The following is a 20,576-nucleotide window of genomic DNA, read 5'->3' as shown; positions in this document are numbered from 1 at the left end:
TGTTTTGTGTGGATGGAAATAACAACACAACATTAAGCTGGAGATTTAACAAAGATCTGCAGTAGTTATGGACAAAACAATGTGATCTTACTGTCATCAACTGAGATATTGTGCTCATTTGAGAATCCGTCAGCTCATACGCAGCAATGTTTGATTGGAAAGACGGAACAAGCTGTCAATCACACTAACTATTTATGCGCCGTACGAAGATGTTGCACATTGTACGAACTTGCTGTGAACCATACAATCTTACCATGAATCATACGGACTTGCTGTATTTCGCAAGAACTTGCTGTGAACTGTAAGAACTTGTTAGGAGTCATAAGAACTTGTTGTGAACTGTATGATCTTACTATAAATTGCACAAACCTGCTGTAATTTGTAAAATCTTGCCATAAATCACATGAACATGCAGTGAATCGTACAGCACTTTTCTTTTTTTCTTCTTCTTCTTTTTTTCTTTGTGCTGGATCATTCATAAATCACAGTTTGAAGGTAAAAGCTTGTATGTGATTTTCAACATCGCATTATTGAGGGTACAGTATTATGAAATTTTCGGCTGGTAAATTCATGCACTGTTGGCAGATGTGGGAAGAGTTTGTACATTTTACTCACGAAATTATACGACTTAAGATACTACGAACCTTTTTGATGGGAGGCTTACGCATTACGGATAAACGAAGGGACTATCTCGTAAGTGAATTTTAATATTTCAACTACGATAATACGGGGGGGAGGGGGGGCGGACATGAAGTGGGACTGTTCTCTTCATTCTATCTTCATATACCAGAAACAACAGTAAACTGCTTGTAAATCAGTTTGTAGACCAATATTCTGACTTATCTAACTAGTGCATAGACGTTAGGTATGCTGGGAAGAGGTGGGAGGAGACAGAGAAGGAAGGAGGGAAGGAAGGAAGGAAAGAAGGAAGGAAGAAGGGGGGAGGACAGATAGTAATAACTGAAGAAACATAGAAAGGAAATGTATACTGTATGGTATATACAAGGGAGTTGGTACGAGGGTATACAGAACAAAGGGGAGAAGGCTGACAAGGAGAGGGAAAGGGGGGAGGAGGAGTGGCAGGATGATGTGGAGGAGAAGGAGGAAGAGGAGGAGAGGGGTAGGGGGGAGGAGGAGTGGAAGGTGGAAGGGGACAAAAACAATGGAGAGAAGGTACCGGTAAGAAGGAGGGAGCGAAGAGGTGTGAGGGAAGGTAATCTACTGTATATATGCATGTTACTATAAAATACAAAAATATCTGATCCAGACTGTATAATTATTGAACTAAAGTCTGGCAAATCAGTTTAATTACAATTCTTGCACTACCTACCAACATCCCCATCCCCTCCATCTGTTTATCCATCAATCCCTAACACTGCTTTACCCTCCACCCACCCCTCTCCCTCCTTTCAAAGACCCTCCACACACATGAATGACCCTCCATCCAATTTTAACAACCCACCCACCATCACACCACCTGTAACAACCCTCCCTCCATCGTTCCTTATCCTCTCCTCTGCGTACATTGTTCCCACTGCATTGCACCCAACACACATATTTAACCACTGCCTCATATACCGCTTCCCCAATCCTTCTGCTTTCTGGCCTTCCATCCAACTGCTTTTCCATCTATCCACCCCTCCACACAGCAAAACCCAAACTCACACACCACTCCTCAAACCTTCCATTTTTCCTGTCATTCTGTTACTTCTACCTCCCCCCCCCCATCACATCTCATCCCCGGGCCCTTAATCCATCTGTTTACATTATCAATCCCCCATCAACTCTCCACTCAGTCCTTCCACCTTTCCACACTCCATCCGTTCTTCCATCCAACCCCACCAACCATCGGCTCTTCTCATCTCTGCGCCCCGCTTCTTTTCCGTCCCTTTTAATATAACACGCCCACCAATTCAACTCAGTCCTTCCGCCCTTCTCGATCCCATCCGTCCTTCCATCCAGCCCCACCGACCATCTGTTCTTTCAATCCCCGTGTGCCTGGTGTGTCCGTGTGCTACTTCTTGCGTTGCTGCTGTTGTTGGCGCGTTGGTGGGCTGGGGCGGGGCTGGTTCAGGCCGGTGTATTGATATTTCGCTTTCTTCTCGGACGGCTTTAGGATCTGTGAGATTGAAAATTCATTATATACTGGAGAGGGGATAAAGGTTTGGACTGATAAATCCTGTATTTACTGGCTTGTCATTATCATCTTAACAGTCATCATTTGATTTCATCCTATCATTATGGTTAGCTTAGTTTTTATCATCATTCTATTATACTTAAAATCATTCTGTCTTAATAATCTTCCCATAATCATCATCTATACTTTACCCTCCAAAAAGCAAGTAACCACAGCTATTATATTCCAGCTACAGCACGGTCTTGTTGTTTAGCATCTCATATTAACCAGTCACAGGACACACACCATAGGCCAACTATTACCTGATGATTTCAATTCAGCAGAGCGAGGCCCCCGTCCTCTACATGATTAATTAAACTCCTATCACCATCATCATTCCATAATGTCCCACTACTATAAATTCAGAACATTCCCTCTATTACGAGTAGGTTCCTTATCTATCAATCTATCTATAGCCCGACGTCCTAATCCCGCAAAAGGGTGGCCGGAGACAAAATGCCTCCAAGTCGCTCTGTCACCCACCATTTGACTGCCCTCCTCCCAACTCACTCCCCCCTCCCTTATATAACTTCCTTATCATTCCCTAAATTTTACTCCCTCTTCTCCCCTTCCTATCTCTCTCCCACCCTCTCCCTCAGATCTCTCTCTCTCTCTCTCTCTCACCTGGAAGGAACAGAGTAGGGTCTCATCCACAGACATCATTCCCCCAGCGTTGTCAAACTCCCCGCAATAATTTGGTGCCGAGAAGAGCGTCACCAGCTGTCTCTTGGCGAAGAACTCGTACCCGTCCTCCACCACCTGTATCAGGGTCAAATCTGGGGTCAATGGGGTATATTTGGGGGGCAAAGATACAATCTGGGGGAAAATAAAGAGATAAATGAGGTCTCTGTGGGGTCAAATTTGGAGTGAACAAGTCTTTTGGGGTCAAATTATGAGTCAGTAATTTATTTCAAGGTTAAATTAGGGGTCAACTGGGTATCTAAGAATCCAAGTTGAGGCGAACAAGGTATTTTGGAACCAAATCACAGAAATCAAACCTGATCATTAATAAGATATAAATATTTGTTGGTAATACATACTGTAAACTAGATTAAAGAAAATTCATTATCATCAGACACAGCACATTTATATAATTATTTTCTAGGGGTGGGGGAAGGATAGGATACAGTACTGTGACAAAAAAATAAGCAGCAACTACACATGAAACGGGAATCCAGTACTTGCAACTAGCTGGGTGGAAATTCTGGAGAACAGCATGTGGCACAATGGTTACCTGGTGAGCTCGACAGATGAGATCCAGGTCGTGTCTGTTGAGGAATTTGGTGACCACGTCTGACCCGAAGGTGAAGGACACGCCCCGGTCGTTCTCGCCCCACCCCGACACATCCTTGTCTGGGTCACTCCACAGCAGGTCACAAAGCAGCCCTGCCAGGTCAAAGTGAGTCATTAGCCAGACAGAAAATGTTATCAAAACTTGGGGAGGCACACAGTTAACCTCGTCCACAAAATGATGTCCTAGTGTTGGTAATGTAGCTTTATTAAGTCTGGGGATATCTCTGGCACTGACCGAGCTAACACAATATTCAGTAACCCCTTCATACATCCATTCAATCATCATGCAAACTCTTCACAAATCTTGCTTTTATCTCACAGGCTACACCACTCACATAAAGATCTGTCTCTGTCTGTCTGTCTGTCTCTCCTCTCTCTCTCACCTGTATCTGGCACATCTGTAGGCCTCATAATCCTCCTAATCTGCTCCATACTCTGCAGGTCCGGACTCAGCCCTCCATGACAACAAAATATCTTCTCGTCTATGATCGCCGCAATAGGCAGACAGTTGAAACAGTCTGTGAAGGTCTTCCATAGTTTTGTGCCATACCTCCTTCGACCTGGAGAGAATAATAATGTGAAACGAGAGAAAAGGAAAGGAAAGGAGAAGAGAGAGAAGGAAGGCAGTTGAAAAAGCCTGTCAATGTCTCCCACAGCTTTGTGCTGTATCTCCTTCAGTCTGGAAATAATAATAATATTGTAACATGAGGGGAGAGGAGAGGAGAGGAAAGGAGAAAAGCAAAGCTGTTAAAATAGTATGTAAATTCTTCTGTAGTTCTGTGGTATATCTCTTTCAACCTGGAAATAACAATAAAATGAGAAGAGAGGAGAGAGAGGAAAGGCAGCTGAAACAATCCATAACAGGAGAGAGAAAAAAAAGATGAAGAGGAAAAAATAAAAAGACAGGAATACAACTACCGGTATATACTGTAACATGGAACTACATAAAACCCCACTCATACCCATCAATGAATCCATATATCCTGTTGATGGATGCACACTTATGGCTGTTGTGTAGGAGGAATAAATTCTATAGTATGTTATCGTGCAGGCCAGCAGCAGGGATGCTTATGTCGAGGGGTGAGAAGAGAAGAAAAGAAGAATGGAGGAGTAGAACAGAGAGAAGGAATGCATTTGAAACAGTTAATAATAGAAGATAAACTAAAAGAAAAGATAGAGACGCTGGGTCTGGTTAGTACTTGGATGGGTGACTGCCTGGGAACACCAGATGCTGTTGGCATAACGTTCTCCCTACGTGTCAAGTGGGGTTGGTGGAGGATTAGTGCCCTTCCCTGTAAAACAATTAACTCTGAGCCCTTGGCCACCCCGTTTGGGATACATGGCATCTGGCAATGAATGAATGGATGAAGAGATAGAGACGAGATGAAAAGAGAGAAACACGACAAGACAGAACAATAAGCAAGCAATCATTCTATCTATCTATCTATCTATTGCCAGACGCCATAATCCCGCATGGGGAGGCCATTTGACTCTGAGTTATTTGTTTTACGGGGAGGGGCACTAACCCTCCACCAACCCACTTGTTGACACGTAGGGAGCACGTATGGTCTGGTTATATGGTTACCACCCAGCGTTGTAATGGGTTTCTTGGCTTACAGGAAACCATTTGGCTTGTCACTCAATGTAAACCCATGTGTAAAGAAAAGCAATAAAAAGTGACAGGAAAGATGGGAGAAACAGGAAGAGAGGAGCAAGCGTTCAACTAATAAAAATTCAGAACTCACACTCATCAAAGAATCCATATATCCTGTTGATGGACGCACACTCATGGTTGCCGCGTAGAAGGAAGAAGTTCTCGGGGTATTTAATCTTGTACGCCAGCAGGAGGCAGATGGTCTCCAGGCTCTGCTTCCCTCGGTCCACGTAATCGCCCAGGAAGAGGTAGTTGGCCTCAGGGGGGAAGGACCCATACTCAAACAAGCGTAGCAGGTCTGTGTACTGGCCGTGGATGTCACCTGTGAGGGGCATTAATATATATCATCAGACTGAACGACAAAATATCCTCTTGTATGTCACTAATGCAGATATTATACTGATAGCCTATAACAAGCAGAATATTTAAAAGCAATGTAAAAAGGGAATAATAACAATTAATAATAATAATAATACAGTAATAATAAGACTTCAAATACTGGCAGAACTGGTGCTACAAAGTCTCAATATCAAAAAGACAATTAACATAAGAGAATACTATATGTAATGCAGAAAAATAAATTAACAGGCAAATTCTAAAAACATAATAATAATAATAGATATTACTACTACTACTAATACTAATGATAATAATAATAATAATTTCACTACCTGGTCATAAGGAAAAAAGATCTTTGATAACCCTTGAATGTGAGGCTCTTATTATCTTGACACAAGCAACACCTCTTATCTGTCTTATCACTCATCAACTTGCATATCAGTATTTGCCAACTACATCATGAATCATTTAGTAATCACCATTATCATCATCTTTACCCACCATCACCACCATCATAATATATTCCTCATTCTACATTCTATATATGGAGATGTCAGGATCCAGAAAGATTAGTTTATGTTCCTCTAATTTCTGTCATTGTCATCATCATCATTATCATCATCACTACCATCATCATCACCCCATTTCTTACTCTTAGGAATGGGGTCTGTAGGATCAAGAAAAAGTTTTATATTTGATCTGTCGTCCTTCTGTCTTCATTGTACACCTTTACTCTATACCAAACAGCCATCCAACAAAGGCCTTTAACTGCACTTCCTCCTCCTTCTTCTCCTCCTACCCTCTCTCTCTTTCTCTCTACCCACCACATATCTTCAGCGGTGCCTCCAGCTCCAGCAGTATTGGCTGTTGAAGGAATATTTCTCTGGACTTAAGACACAGGCCCCGCACTTCAGCCTCTGTCATCTGTACGCTCTTCCCCGGCCGACATCCTCGCACTGAAATACAGAAAATTACTGAATATACAATCACATAACCATTTACAACGCCAGGTGGTAACCATATAACTAACCCATACATGTTCCCTATGTGTCAACAGGTGGGTTGGCAGAGGGTTAATGCCCCTTTCTGCTCTCTGTACAACAACTAACTCAAAGTCAAACAGCTACCCCTTGAGGAATTATGGCATCCGGCTAAAGACAGAGATGGCTAATTACCATAAATAATTGTACTGAGATATAGGCAGTTTGTTTTCACCTAAAAGAACTTGGCCACTAGCACAACCTGAATACTTAACTGTGCCACTGTTATATTCAATGTGCATTAGTTATAAAGTAGGAATGAGTGTCCTTAGTTACTGGTCCAATTCACCAGACTGCGTATCGTACATCTGATCATCAACGGAGGTGAAAGGGGTTACGGATGGATGTCAGGTTCGACCAAACAGATGGTTTATGTGAGAGTTTTAGATAGACAGTGACAACATTTAATGGGAAAGCTGTAGTGAAAGCAAAGGTAGGCCACCCCTTGATATATATCACTTAATCTAAAGGCCATTTGTTTAAATAATAATGTGGAGAACGATGAGTTGGTGGAATGGAGTGGAGAGGTATATGAGAGAGGGGGGTGTGAGTTGGGAGCAGGGTAGTGAAATGGCAGGGGATAGGGTGACGTGGAGGCGATTTGTTTGTGGCCACCCCGTATGGGATTATGGCATCTGGCAACAGATAGATAGATAGAAAGAGACCAATGTGAGACAATAATATTACAGTAGCTACTCAAGAAATGATAGTCTCAAGAAAGTGCACTCCTGCGTTTGTGTTCATTTTGGTCCAGCCAGGCATGCCATCATTGCCTCCTCTCCTCACTCAGTTTAATAATTTTTCTCCTTATTTAGAACATAACAGGCATGATCAAGGGTTTCCTCTCAATCATGTCTATTATGACAGTTGTGGACATGCAGAGAATGAAAAACTACTACAAGGCCGTTAGCTTCATGTGTTACTTTCCTCCCATTATCATGATAAGGGCGGACTTCAGGTTAGATAACATTACACGAAAACCCTCTGTAGAAATGACGGTCAGTACCAATGAAGAGACTCTGAAAAATGTTAGAAGTCTAAGTGGCATCAGAAAATCATTACGGTACTGGGTAATCAGAAGAATGCAAAAATTTTCCTGATACACACAGTACCTCATTTTCATTCAGGTTAAAAGAGATTAATATCAAAACAACTAGGGTACAATGAACTGGGTTTTAGGACAATAAAAGGAGTAACAGTACTGTTCACAATAACCCAGAAAATAACTGGCTTAATAAACTTATGGACTAACATAAACCTTAAAGACTAGAAGATGCTCCATCTGGTGCTTCCCAGAAAATATAGTTCTGGTTTCTTACAGAGTGAAGAGGTTAATCCCGCCGGACACACCTGCCACAGAGGATAAAAACCTGCTAACAACCTAGACCTACATTTACTCTGAAACATCCAAACTTCACAAAATATATAATATCTGGAAATAAAATGCTATCAGGACCAATCAGTGTATTGGAATGGGCTGATAAATGTGATAGTAAGTTGTGATATAGCGCCTATGCAATAATGTAGAAGTTTGTAACAACACGACCCAGCCCATGTCACAACCTCGGACAACCCAGACGCTCATAATACCCTCATTTTCCCAGCGTTCTATAACACCAAGCCATATTCACTCTTTTTCACAGGTAGCTACTAACATAACACACACCCTCGCCACACCTACGACATCAGTATTTACGTACTTACCTTCTAATAAGCGAGAAATCAAGTTATCAACATCAAGTTCTGCTTCGGCCATCTTGCAAGATTTTGCCTCATTGGTCCGGATTCCTGACGCTATCTGTGGCTTTGGATTAACAAAAACTTAAAATTTTCAATGTTTTCGCACAATTGCAAATAGAAAAGCAAGAAAATTGTATTAAAATTGAATAAGCATAGCAATACTTATATTCTTTGGCTTATTGTTTTGATAAATGTATTCTTATCTTCATTATCCTATAACGCGATCACAATTTCGAAAAAACAATAAATACTCTAATATGACTTTACGACAAGTCATGAGAGCATCACATTGGAGAGTCAATTATAAGGATATTATAAATCCTTTTCTATAAACGTTCTGGTTCCTTCCAGAAATCATGGCAATTATACACAGCTGATAATGTAAACAAAACTCCGGTAACAACAACAACAACAAGAGTCGAAGAAATAGCCGAGTGAACTGGTCCTCAAGTGAGTGTCCGGTTACTCTCTTGAAATATGAAGTTGCATACCTACATGGCGCCTGTTGGTCTAGTGGGTTAAGGTGCCTCAATCGAATGAGGTCCAGAGGGGTTTACTTTCGGGGATGGTTGGGATTTATTAATTACAGTGCCACTCAGGGAAGAGCTACTGGTCAGCCTCCCCTTAATGTCGTAACTGTGATTAGCCTAGCCCCGGGCCCTTATGCTCCTGATGGGGCATTGTGGCAATATAGGATGAAACAATAAAACTGGATTACCATGTGCAGAATTACGTAACATTCATGACTACGGAGTTATTTACATATATTTTAACAGCCTATTTTGTAATTCCCCTTTGGATGGCATTTTAGTATATTTTGGGCAATAAAAAAAAGCTTGTCATGTCAGACCATACCTGGACATCCCCCAGTCCTTACCTTGACATATTTAAACCTCGATATTTGTCAGCCCAAACTTTGACATCCTTCATATAACACCTTGACATCTTTTGATACAATACTAGCCTTGACCTAATTCTGTCAAAAACTTGACATCCCTTGATAGAACTATGTTGATTATAGTCTTGAGCTCCTTTAAGCCATACCCAGTCTTCTGCTTCCCAACCTTGGCTTCCTCAGATTATAATTTAAGTAGAGGTCAATGGCTGAAGTACCTGTATAAGCAGTACTGTACCTGAAGTCACATGGAAGCAACCTACTGTTTAGGGGAAACAATGTACTGAATAGCGCTGGAGGGGAAAGCCTTCATGTATTGACAGTGACACTGATGTAAAAGAGCTGCACCGTTGCTTGGTTATAGACATCCCTCAGTTCCCTTCCTGTCCTCTGAACTACCACTACTACTACAGTGAAAAAGGAGTAAATGACATGGAATGGGATTTCTTTTCTTTTTTTCCTTATATGTCTTTATATGTACAGGAGAGGGATGCCTTCATGGGGTGGCACTGACATAGCCTAACAGGGCGGCTCAGCTTCCTCATTATACAAATGTCCCTCAGCTCCTTTCCTGTCCCCTCAAAAGGAGGATGTGAACTGCAAGAGAAGGGTAGCTTCAGCCTGCAGTTCACTAGGCTCACATTTAGATGAATGTGGCCACAGCAGCAACAACACCAGCATATACTGTATCTACCTATCACTAAACACCTTAACTCTGTAAGAGGTAGCCACAGACAAATTGCCTCTACATTACCCTGTCCTTGCCATCAAGCTGCCCTCTCTCTCATATACCCCTCCACCCCATCCCTCCATCTCATTATCAACCGTGTCATTTTGTCTCCACAGGTGGTAATGTTGCGTGTGTGTGTCCGAGTGTCAGCTCCATGTGGACCCAAGTGGCCTGGCTTTTGGCTTCCTATACAAGCTCTGCACTCCAGGGATAAGGATTATTCTGTGTGTTCTCTGTGTTCTCTCTCTGTGTATTCCTTATGTTTTCAGAGTATGATCTCTGTCTGCTCTTTCTGTGTGTTCTGTGTATATGATCTATGTCTGCACTCTGTGTGTTCTGTGTGTCTTCTCTGTGTTCTTTCTCTTGCTCTCTCACTTGCTTATTTACTCTTTTCTCTCATTCTCACAGGGAAAAATATAAAATATATAATCCTACTGAAGAAATTAAAGTTGCATTTCAAAAATAGGCACAGTCTTCCCTGAGCTTTAGAAAGAGATGGGATTTTGTTATCTAAATGGTATAGAACAGGACTCCTGGACATTCAGTTTTATTCTTTCTGATGCCTGAGGATTTTATGCATCTTAGGAGACATTGATGTCTCTTTTATTTTCCTGTTGCTACATCCAAAATCAATGGAAAACATTAGAAGAAGTACCTTGAGATGGTTTGCCCATGTGGAGAGAATGGAGAATGAAAGGTTGACCAGGAGAGGTTGAGTGAGATGAAGGAGGAGAGGGAGGGTTAGAGGAGGAGAGGGAGACTAAGGGGGAAGTGGAGGGATATGGTGAAGAGGTATATAAATGAGGGTGGTTGAGCTGCAGGGAGGGCTGCCTGATGGCAGAGGACTGGATAATGTGGAGGCTATTTGTTTGTGGCCACCCCTTCTGAGATTAGAACATCTGACTATAAGTACACAGATACCGGTAGGAGAGGTAAATGAGAAGAGTTCTGGGTGATGATGATGATGATGATGATGATAACAGAAAAAGGTTAAGATCAATGGATTTATAATATACATCTGTATCTCCTTTCCTCCCTCAGGCCTATTTCCATGAACTAGGATTGCCAAACCCGAGTGATGAGGCAGCGGTACGAGATGCCTTCATTAAGCTGGCCAAACAGTACCACCCCGACACTGGACCCAATGCTAATACTGAGAAGTTTCACCGGGTATGTTTCTTTTGATTAAAAATGGCTGTTTGGAAAGGATAATAAGTGAGAGATCAACTAGAAGAGTGTGTGTGAGTGAGATGGAGGTGGAGAAGAGGCAGACCAAGGATGAGATGGATGGATAGGGTGAAGAGGTATATGAGAGAGGAGGGGGTGAGTTGGAGAAAGGAATGCTTGATGGCAGAGGACAGGGTGATGCAGGAGACTTATTTGTGTCCATCCCTTATAGTATTAAGGCATCTGACTGAAGACACAAATAGAACTTGCTGTACACACTGCAATGATGTGCTGGAGAAGGATCCCCTCATGTGGTGAAATCAATACACCCAGGCTGCTCTGCTGTCTGGTTATACATTTCACTTCTTTCCATGTCCTCTCAAATAAAAACAGTTAACTGTAGGAGAAAGGCATTCTCAACCAGCTGTTCACTCAGTTCATATCTATATGAGTCTGGAACCAAGATGACAACGCATTAATGATAAATGAACAAACTACACTTTGTACTGTAGTACTAAAAATAAACATACACTGTAAGACATTTCCTCTAAGTCAAAATTCTGAATGTTAAGATTTGTGTAACCTAAACAGCATCTGTATGCAATTTCTGTCTTTAATATTAGTATACTTTGCCTGGACATTGTACTAGAAAATTACGTACCGTTTTACTCTGATATTCTTGAGTCATACATACAGGTACTGTATTCCTTTTTAATAAGGACACAGCTGACATAAATAACATAACACTGTATCCATTGCAACAGCCATTTTGCACATGCCAGATAGCAATGCTATACACATTCAGCCCCTACAGGACCTAAGTTCCAGCTGATGTATATAGCGAAGGAACATCAGTTTGTCAATGGAGATGTGATATGCCCCCACCCAGTACATTGCAGTATTAATGTACAATATACTGTACAGATATAAGTACCGGTAGGTTAGGAATAGTTGCACACATTCATACATTCCAAAGGTATACAAAAATATGCAAGCAAGGAAGAGGTGCACACATTAATACAGTACATTCCAAAACATTTTAATATTCCCTCTCTCTTAACAGGTGGAACATGCATACCGAAGACTCCTGGAGAAGTTTAGTAGTGACCGCTGGAACATAAACAAGTGTGAGGGAGAGTATGGACTTTATTATGAGCAAAAGAAAAAGTGGAGGGAGGAGAAACAGGAAGAAGAGGAGGAAGAGGAGAAGGATTATGGCATAAAGGTTGGTGTGAAGAAAAATGGAAGGAGGAGGAGGAGGAAGAGCAGGAGAAGAAAAAGGAGGAAACGGAGAAGAAAGGGAGAGGACAAGAAAGATGATGATGATGACGAGGAGGAGCAGAAGGATTTAGGAATGAAGGTTGACGCGAAGACTGAAAAATGAATGTCAAAGCTGAAAGGAGGAGTAGGAAACAACACCAGACTAACATTGTCCTGTATATGTAAGGGTGGGTACACATGATTGAAAACCTCTGGGAGCAAACATATGCAGATTTCCAGCCTGACTGGAGCATTATCTCTTCATTCTCCTGCTAACTTCTTTTCATTTTTACTTATCTTCTCTGTTTATAGATTTTCTGTTTTTTTTTTTTTTTTCCTCACTTAAATTTATGATATATGCCGGCAAAATGCAACATCAGCTTCTTCAGTCCCATGATGTAGTTTATTTTTTTACTCTCCATGTCTTCAGATGACTTAATTCAGCTGGAGGGAGGGGGAACCTTGAAAAATGAATGGGTCAGGGAAGCCTACATCTAATCCTCCCAGTACCAAAAGTATCATACAACGTAAACAAAACCATCAGGTGGCAGCAAAAATAAGACAGGAAATACATCACCGGACCAGAGGGGTTAGACATCTTTAACTGATGACAGTGGAGTTAAAAGCATAAATAAAAAGCTCATTTTTTTTTTCTTCAAAGCCACTTTTTATTGATTCAAGGAGTTGTTTTTCAAGCAGCTTAAGAATGGAACAACCGTGAAGCAATTTTAAGGAAAACTTAGTCTCTTTTCAACTTAACTTAGTCCAGATTTTTGTCCTATTGCCATTTATTTCACGTAGCTCAGTGGCAAAATAGTGTACAGTAACACACTTGACATCCTTTCCATCAGTGCTGGGCAGGTGCACAATGACTTGCTCTCTTTGTGACTAGCACCATATTCTAGTGTTAGTTTCTGCTAGTTACAATGCAGCATTCATGATGGAGAGGTTGCAATTTTAGGCCGTCATAGTGAAAAGAGTATAACTGTACAATTTTTGGTCAAATTATAGCTGATAGGCAGTATAAAACATGTGAGTGTGGATGTTTATGCCTGTGAAATGAAGCCAGGGTTCCAGGGGCTAGAATGGTGTATAGATGGGAGTGTGGCTTATTCACCTGGGCAGACTTTTGTTACTTTTACTTTGTATCAGTTATTTTTATTTATTCATTTATTTATTTATTTTTTTTAAAGGGGGGCTCTCTGGACCCTATCTCATTCCATACGAGTGTGAGGAAAAAAAAAAGTCTGGATGATGATGATAATGATGATGATGATGACAATGATGATGATGATGATGATGCAGCGAAGATATTATAACTGTCCTTACTCAATACTAGTGTGAGGAAAAAAGGTCTGGATGATGATGATGATGATAATGATGATGATGATGATGGTGGTGATGATGATGATGATGATGATGATACAGTGAAGATGTTATAACTGTACTTGTATTGTCTCTGCAGCACACAGCACCACAACATCGCCAGTATCTAAGCTACGAGGGCATCGGCATCGGGACCCCAAGCCAGCGAGAGAAGCAGTACACAAAAATCCGAGCCCAGAGAGCGGCATCTTCCGTGCAGGACTATAGGGTTAAGCGAATATCCGAGAGTCACCCAGAAACAGCGCTTGTGGATAAGGATCGCAAGGAGGCTAGGAAGATTCGCACAAGGTAAAGAGAGAGACAGAGAGACAGACAGACAGAGACAGAGACAGAAATAGAAATAGACAGACAAACAATGAGAGAAAGTGGAAAAGTGGAATAGTTTATTAGTGGAAGAGAGAGAGAGAGAGAGAGAGAGAGTGATAGAGACAGAGAGACAGAGACAGAGATAGACAGACAAACAGTGAGAGAGAGTGGAACAGTATATGAGAAAGAGAGAGAGAGAGAGATGGTATGTGTGTGGGAAAGAATGGATATAAATACCTTACTATACAAAAGAATGTTGTTGTTGTGGCCTCCATGTTTATCCTTTGTAATTTATTAGTGTATTTACTGTATTTATTTACTTATTTGTTTATTTATTTATTTTCCCATTTCAGGTATGGCATCGATCGCATGGTTGATGACGTTATTCAGGAGGCAATGGCAAGAGGGGAATTTGACAACCTGAGTCTTGCTGGACAACCCCTACCTCAACGCACCATCAATCCTTATGTTGACACCACCACGCATAAACTTAATGAGGTGGGTGTCATCATCATCACCATCATCACCATCTTCATCATCAGTATCATCATCATCATTAGCCATCTTCATCAGTCATCATCATAATCATCATCATCACTATCATCATCATTATCATTAGTCATTATCATCACTGTCATTATCATCATCATTAGTCATCATCATCACTGTCATGATCATCATCATCATTGTCATCATCATCATCATGGAATGGAACCAGAAATATTGAAGATTAGCAAGAGTGTGGTTATTTGTTATTTCATTGTAGTAGTAGTAGTAGTAGTAGTAATCCAGTAGTTGCATTCCCAGGCTTGTTTGAATATGAACCTAGTGGACTGCAGGCCAAAGCTACCCTTCTTTCACACCACGATCATCCTTTCAGCAGATAGGGAGAGAACTGAGGGATATTTGTATAACCAGGCAGCTCCATCACCCAAACAGTGCCACCCCATGAAGGCAAAGGGAGTGATATAAAATTGTGTATTATCATATAGGATTAGGTGTTATTACTTCACTTGTACTCTAGTGAATGGGATAATTATTTCTACTCACCTTAATAGCACAAGATAAATACTGTACCTGTAATGGGTTTTCCCCTGATGGTTCATATCATTGCCACCACATGAAATGAGCGGATCTTGAATTTGGCTCTCTTTTGTATTGTTTTTGTTTTGTTTTTTTGAAGGAACGGTTTGCGGGCTCCGGCCTTTGATTCCTTCTTTCTTGCATTAAGAAAAAAAAAAAATGAAGGCATCTCTCTTCTGTGCAAATGTTGTAATGTTGGGTTGGCTGTTATTTTTACCTGTACTGAAGGGGTTAATGATTCCTACCCACCTCCACAGCACCTGATAAACAATGGGTTTGCCCCTGAGTGGGTGGTGGTGGAGAAGGAGGTGCGGTTGGCACGGGAGGTGGTGCGGCAGAAGCTGAGGCAGGCACGGTGCCGGCTGGGACCCCTGCCTCTCACCCCACACGAACAGGTACATCCCTCGATCAGCTCCACACGTCACACATCAAAGCTTTAGATAGATATAGACAGACAGACAGACAGACAGACAGATAGATAGATAGACAGATAGATAGATAGACAGACAGACAGAGAAAGGGAAAAAATGGAAACTCATTCTACTTACCTCTTCACAACAGTCCCAGTGGCAGACAACCCTCCATCATCTCCACATGTCACACATCCAAAACCTTAGTTAGATACAGAGAGAAAGCAAATGAAGACTAACTATTTACTTCTCCGTGACAGTCACAGTGGCAGGCAGCCCTCGACCAGCTTCGCACATCACACATCCGTGACCTCAACAAAAACATCAACAAGCTCAACCTCATCGTTCCGCTCCTGACTCAACAGCTGACCCACTTTCCACTGAGGCTGGAGGCGGAGAAGGTGCTGAAGGAGGGAGAGACGAGGGAGGAGGCAGAGAAGAGGGAGAGGGAGGAGAGGGAAGACAAGGAGGAGGAAAGACGCAGGAGTGAGGAAAGATCTGGCATGTTAGTTAGTATCATGAGTTTGTTTAGGAGGTTGTATTCATAACCTCTTCAGTACAGTGATTCTCTCTCTCTCTCTCTCTCTCTCTCTCCCATTTTTAATCTTGACCCCTTAATAGTGATGATTTTTTTCTTTTCAATAAGTGTTCGTCATAGTTTATATTATACTCCTTTCACCTTAACTTGGCCCATATTTTTGTCCTTTTTCATAGCACTACCTCGTGACTATACCCTTGTTACTCTAACTTGGCCTAAAACTGTCATCTCTCCATCTTGAATGCTAAGGTGTAACGAGAATAAGACCAAAATATGATGCCAGTCATGAAAAAATGCAATGAAGAGGATATAAGACTGTAGCATTGTCTTTTTCTGCCACTGAGTGATGTGAAATAAGCTGCAAAAGGACGAAAATCTGCGCCAAGTCAAGGTGAAAAGGGTATAGCAATGTAGTGTTCATTGCTTGTTACAGCCTAGCATTCAAGGTGGAGGGATGGCAATTTTAGGCCAAGTTAGAGTGAACTGAGTATAGGAGGGATGAATACAGGGTGGTCCATGAACAGCACTGTACTAGAAACTCACCCAGTGGCTCACTCTGCAGGTGTGGGCATGGGTGTGGCAGTGGGAATAGGCAATGAATAAATGATACAGGACATTGATATTGCATCCCCATAGCGTATATGGAAGTTATCATCGTCATCATCACCATCATCATTATCATTATCATCATCATCATCATCATCATCATCACCATCATCATCACCATTATAGGGAAAAGGCTAATGGAAGCTTTGTGATAGTTGTGAGAAATGTTTGAAGATTAAGATGCATACCATTATCTACTGTATTTCCATGTGCTGGAGAGGGATGCCTTCACGTGGTAGCACTGATATCACTGGCAATGTCACTACCTAGTTACAAAAACTTCATCAACACAAAGGATGGCGACAGGGTATGCCAGCCTCCAGAATAACATACAGATAAACACAAACTGATGAACATAAACAGATGAACAGATAAATGAACAGATGAACAAGTTAAGAGATAAGCAGATGAACAGGTAAACAGTTGAACAGATGAATAGATAAACAGATGAACCAGGAGGCAACAACAGTAACAAAGGGGTTGGTTGGATATAAACGTATGTACACAGTCTCCCCCAAAATGTATCACCCATATTACATATCACTTTGATACATGAATGAAATATTGTGAGATATGGGGCGTCCTGTGATTATAAGTAAGAATCTCTGTGGTAATTATGTGAACTAGAAATTTAAACAAATAAAATAACAGAGTGGTGTATGTTTTGAGACACCAGATTTAAAGATTTAGGCCTATGTGTTTCTGCAAAACTAAGGTGCCAATATTTTAGGGGAAGGACATACTGTACAGTGTATATCAAATTAATATATTGTAGTTAGGATCACGCTGAAATTTTTGTGTAGGAATAAATGTAGTTTTATTATAAGGTTTGTTTATTTTACCTATATGACCAGTGTTGTATTTGTGGATGGGTATGTAGAGAAGATACGTAGGTTGGGTTGGGTTAGATTTGTACATTCTTTCCATATCAGTTCTTCATAACAAGCAGCATATTCTGATATTAGTCTATTGTTAAAACTCAGCATTCAAGATGGACATATGGTAATTTTAGTCCCATTTTTAATAACAGGGATAGGCAAGAGTATCATGCAAACTTTGTCCAAATACCATTGTTACTGTCATGTACCATTAGACTTACCATCATTTTACTTTTTTATGTACTCTAATGTGGCCTAAAATTGCCATTTCCGGCTTGAATGCTGAGTTTAAAAAATGAGTCACACTAGAATACGATGCTGGTTATGAAGCAGTGCTATGGAAGTAGAGCTGCCTCAGAGCCACATGAAATAGCTACAAATGAATGAAAATCTGGGCAAAGCTAGAGTAGAAAAGGATTAGAATTTACTTGTTTTAGCTGACTGATTCACGAAAGCTGGATATTTGTACCCTCTTACTTTCAGTGTACAGTATGTGCCAAAATAATGACACTGCATGAAATGAGGATTCCTTTTCTGCTAAACCTACCCTCAGAGTTTTCTTTGTTATCTTCATTCCTTTCAGAGGATTTCAAAGACAGTTATATAACTCATAAGAATTTGTGTCCCCTACAACGACAGAGAAATAGAGATTTTGTTTGGTAAAATATTCATTCATTCATTCATTGCCAGATGCCATGTATCCCAAACGGGGTGGCCAAGGGCTTAGAGTTAATTGTTTTACAGGGAGGGGCACTATTCCTCCACCAACCCCACTTGACACGTAGGGAGAATGTTATGCCAACAGCATCTGGTGTTCCCAGGCGGTCACCCATCCAAGTACTAACCAGACCCAACATTGCTTATGATACATATTCAGTATAATAAATAAAAAACATTCAAACATCCTCCCGAGTTTATGGTTTGGTTATTAAAATTCTTTAGCAGTGTCTACAGAAATTAATGAAGAATAACAGTGAATTTGTTCCTCCTGAAGATGCCTTTGTCTCGTATCAAATCTGACATTTTGAAAAGGAATTACCACTACTGCTACAACCATAACAACCACCACAAGAACAGTTACTGCTGCTACTAGTATTACCACAGCCACAACAACCACCACAAGAATTATTATTACTGCTGCTACTACTATTACTGCTACTACTACCGCTGCTGCTGCTGCTACAACCACCTCCATTACAAGAACAACAGCAACTACTACTACTACAACCACCTCCACAAGAACTACTACTACTAATATTACTACTAATACTACTGCAACCACCCTGCAAGGACTGCTACTACTGCTACTACTACTGGTGTTGCTACCACTACTACAACCATCACCATCACAAGACCGACAGCATCGTCTGGGATGGACTGCTGGGGCGGTACTGTGAGGGGCCTGTTCCTAGTGGGACCTCGGTGGGGAGTTCAGTCCTTAGGACTAGGACCAAATAGGGAGAGTAGACGCACTTGTCTGGGCCCACCTTGGGGAGGAGGTCGTCGTCCAATGGGGCTGGGGAGGCCACGCCCCGGGGTTCTGGGGGTGCCTCGGGGAGTCCATGGACTGCGGCCTCCCTTGGGTCAGGTCGCCGTCAGGGGTGGTCTGCAGCATCCTCTCCTTCGGGAATCCGACAGTGGGTGGTCTCGCCTGGGCGCCGGCTGCACTGCTTGTACCCCTGGGGTCACAATGGGGCCTGGCCAGACCTCCTCCAGGTGTAGTTTCTCCTGGGGGCTGCCTCTGTGGGGAGAACAGGAGGGGCATCCCACTCGGCTGCAGGAGGGGTGGGCCAAGCAAGGGACGTCCTCTGGAGGGGAAGTCACGGGGGGCGAGAGAGGGGTGGTGGCTGGTCTCTCCCTGGCATGGCTGGTGGCCATTGCCAAGGTCCCAAGGGCAACAGGGGTAGGGCGGCTAGTAGCTGTCCCTCTCCTGTCGGTGCAGCTAATGGCCGTCACCGGGGCCCGACTTCTTGGCAGGACTGAGGGCAAGGTGCGGCTAGTGGCCGTCACCTGTCCACTGGTGCGGCTAGTGGCCGTCACCTGTCCACTGGTGCGGCTAGTGGCCGTCACCTGTCCACTGGTGCGGCTAGTGGCCGTCACCTGTCCACTGGTGCGGCTAGTGGCCGTCACCTGTCCACTGGTGCGGCTAGTGGCCGTCACCTGTCCACTGGTGCGGCTAGTGGCCGTCACCTGTCCACTGGTGCGGCTAGTGGCCATCACCTGTCCACTGGTGCGGCTAGTGGCCGTCACCTGTCCACTGGTGTGGCTAGTGGCCGCCGCCTGTCCTCTGGCACAGCTAGTAGCCATTGCCAGGGCCTCATTCTCCGAGTGGACTGTGGGCTGGGTGTGGCTGGTGGCTATCACCTGCTCACAGGTGCGGCTAATGGCCGTCACCAAGGTCCTGTGGGAGGGAACAGCAGACAAAGCGCAGCTAGTGGCCGTCACCGAGGTCCAGCTCCTGGAGGAAGCTGCAGAAGGAGAGCGGGCAGTGGCCGTCTCTCCCTGAGTGCGGCTAGTGGCCGTCACTGATTTCCACAAAGAGGGGGGATGCAGCTAATGAGTGGCTAGTGGCCGTCTCGAGCCTAGTGCAGCTAGTGGCCGTCACTCGGGTGATGTCTGGGACTGAAGTATCAGCCCCACCCCGAACCTGGCGAAGGCTGGTCTGGCTGGAGGGTAATGCACTAGCACTGTGTAGTTCTCACCAGGTCCGTTGCCTGGAATTGGGGCGCAAGGTAGTAGGGGACATAGGCCCATACTGCCTAGGTATTGTGCGGGCCCTCAGAGCCCCTCCGTGGTCTCCTCCTGGGGTCGGTGTCGCAACGTCCCTGTGGTGTCTCGTTGCAGTGGGCATTTCAGTTTCATTACATTACAGTGTAGAACAATGGCGAAAGCATACCCTGATAGTAAAGACTGTGATATAAGATTATATGCAGTGATTTTATTATGCTCCGTCCTATGAATCTTAGTCTGAATGTAATTTGTGTGCCTTGTATTCGAGTACCTGCATTCTTTTAAGTGTGACCAAGAGATTTTACTGTTTTTTCCCACTTGGGGCCATATTTTCGTGGAATGAGG

At 42.8% G+C, this 20,576-nt stretch overlaps 2 protein-coding genes across 2 annotated transcripts; one reads left to right on the top strand and one right to left on the bottom strand.

Moving 5' to 3' along the window:
- Window positions 1-1,578: 1,578 nt before the first annotated feature.
- LOC145401783 (serine/threonine-protein phosphatase PP1-beta catalytic subunit) lies at window positions 1,579-8,258 on the bottom strand. Its single transcript, XM_080273962.1, has 7 exons — window positions 8,207-8,258; window positions 6,287-6,418; window positions 5,215-5,445; window positions 3,853-4,029; window positions 3,411-3,562; window positions 2,801-2,935; window positions 1,579-2,119 (listed from the first exon to the last, which is right to left on the bottom strand). The coding sequence occupies exons 1-7, from the start codon at window positions 8,256-8,258 to the stop codon at window positions 2,015-2,017; spliced, it is 984 nt and encodes a 327-aa protein (XP_080130088.1). The 3' UTR covers window positions 1,579-2,014.
- A 479-nt stretch (window positions 8,259-8,737) lies between these two features.
- LOC145401730 (dnaJ homolog subfamily C member 28) lies at window positions 8,738-16,027 on the top strand. The gene is made up of 7 exons (XM_080273912.1): window positions 8,738-8,755; window positions 10,909-11,037; window positions 12,098-12,259; window positions 13,760-13,968; window positions 14,340-14,484; window positions 15,327-15,464; window positions 15,740-16,027. Exons 1-7 carry the CDS (start codon window positions 8,738-8,740, stop codon window positions 16,025-16,027), a joined length of 1,089 nt encoding a protein of 362 aa, XP_080130038.1.
- The last annotated feature ends 4,549 nt before the right edge of the window (window positions 16,028-20,576 follow it).

This window comes from Coenobita brevimanus, chromosome 56 (assembly GCF_032717465.1).
Source record: "Coenobita brevimanus isolate Jiangsu-jjx chromosome 56, ASM3271746v2, whole genome shotgun sequence".
Taxonomy (NCBI): domain Eukaryota; kingdom Metazoa; phylum Arthropoda; class Malacostraca; order Decapoda; family Coenobitidae; genus Coenobita; species Coenobita brevimanus.
This window is presented reverse-complemented; position numbering and strand designations above follow the sequence as displayed.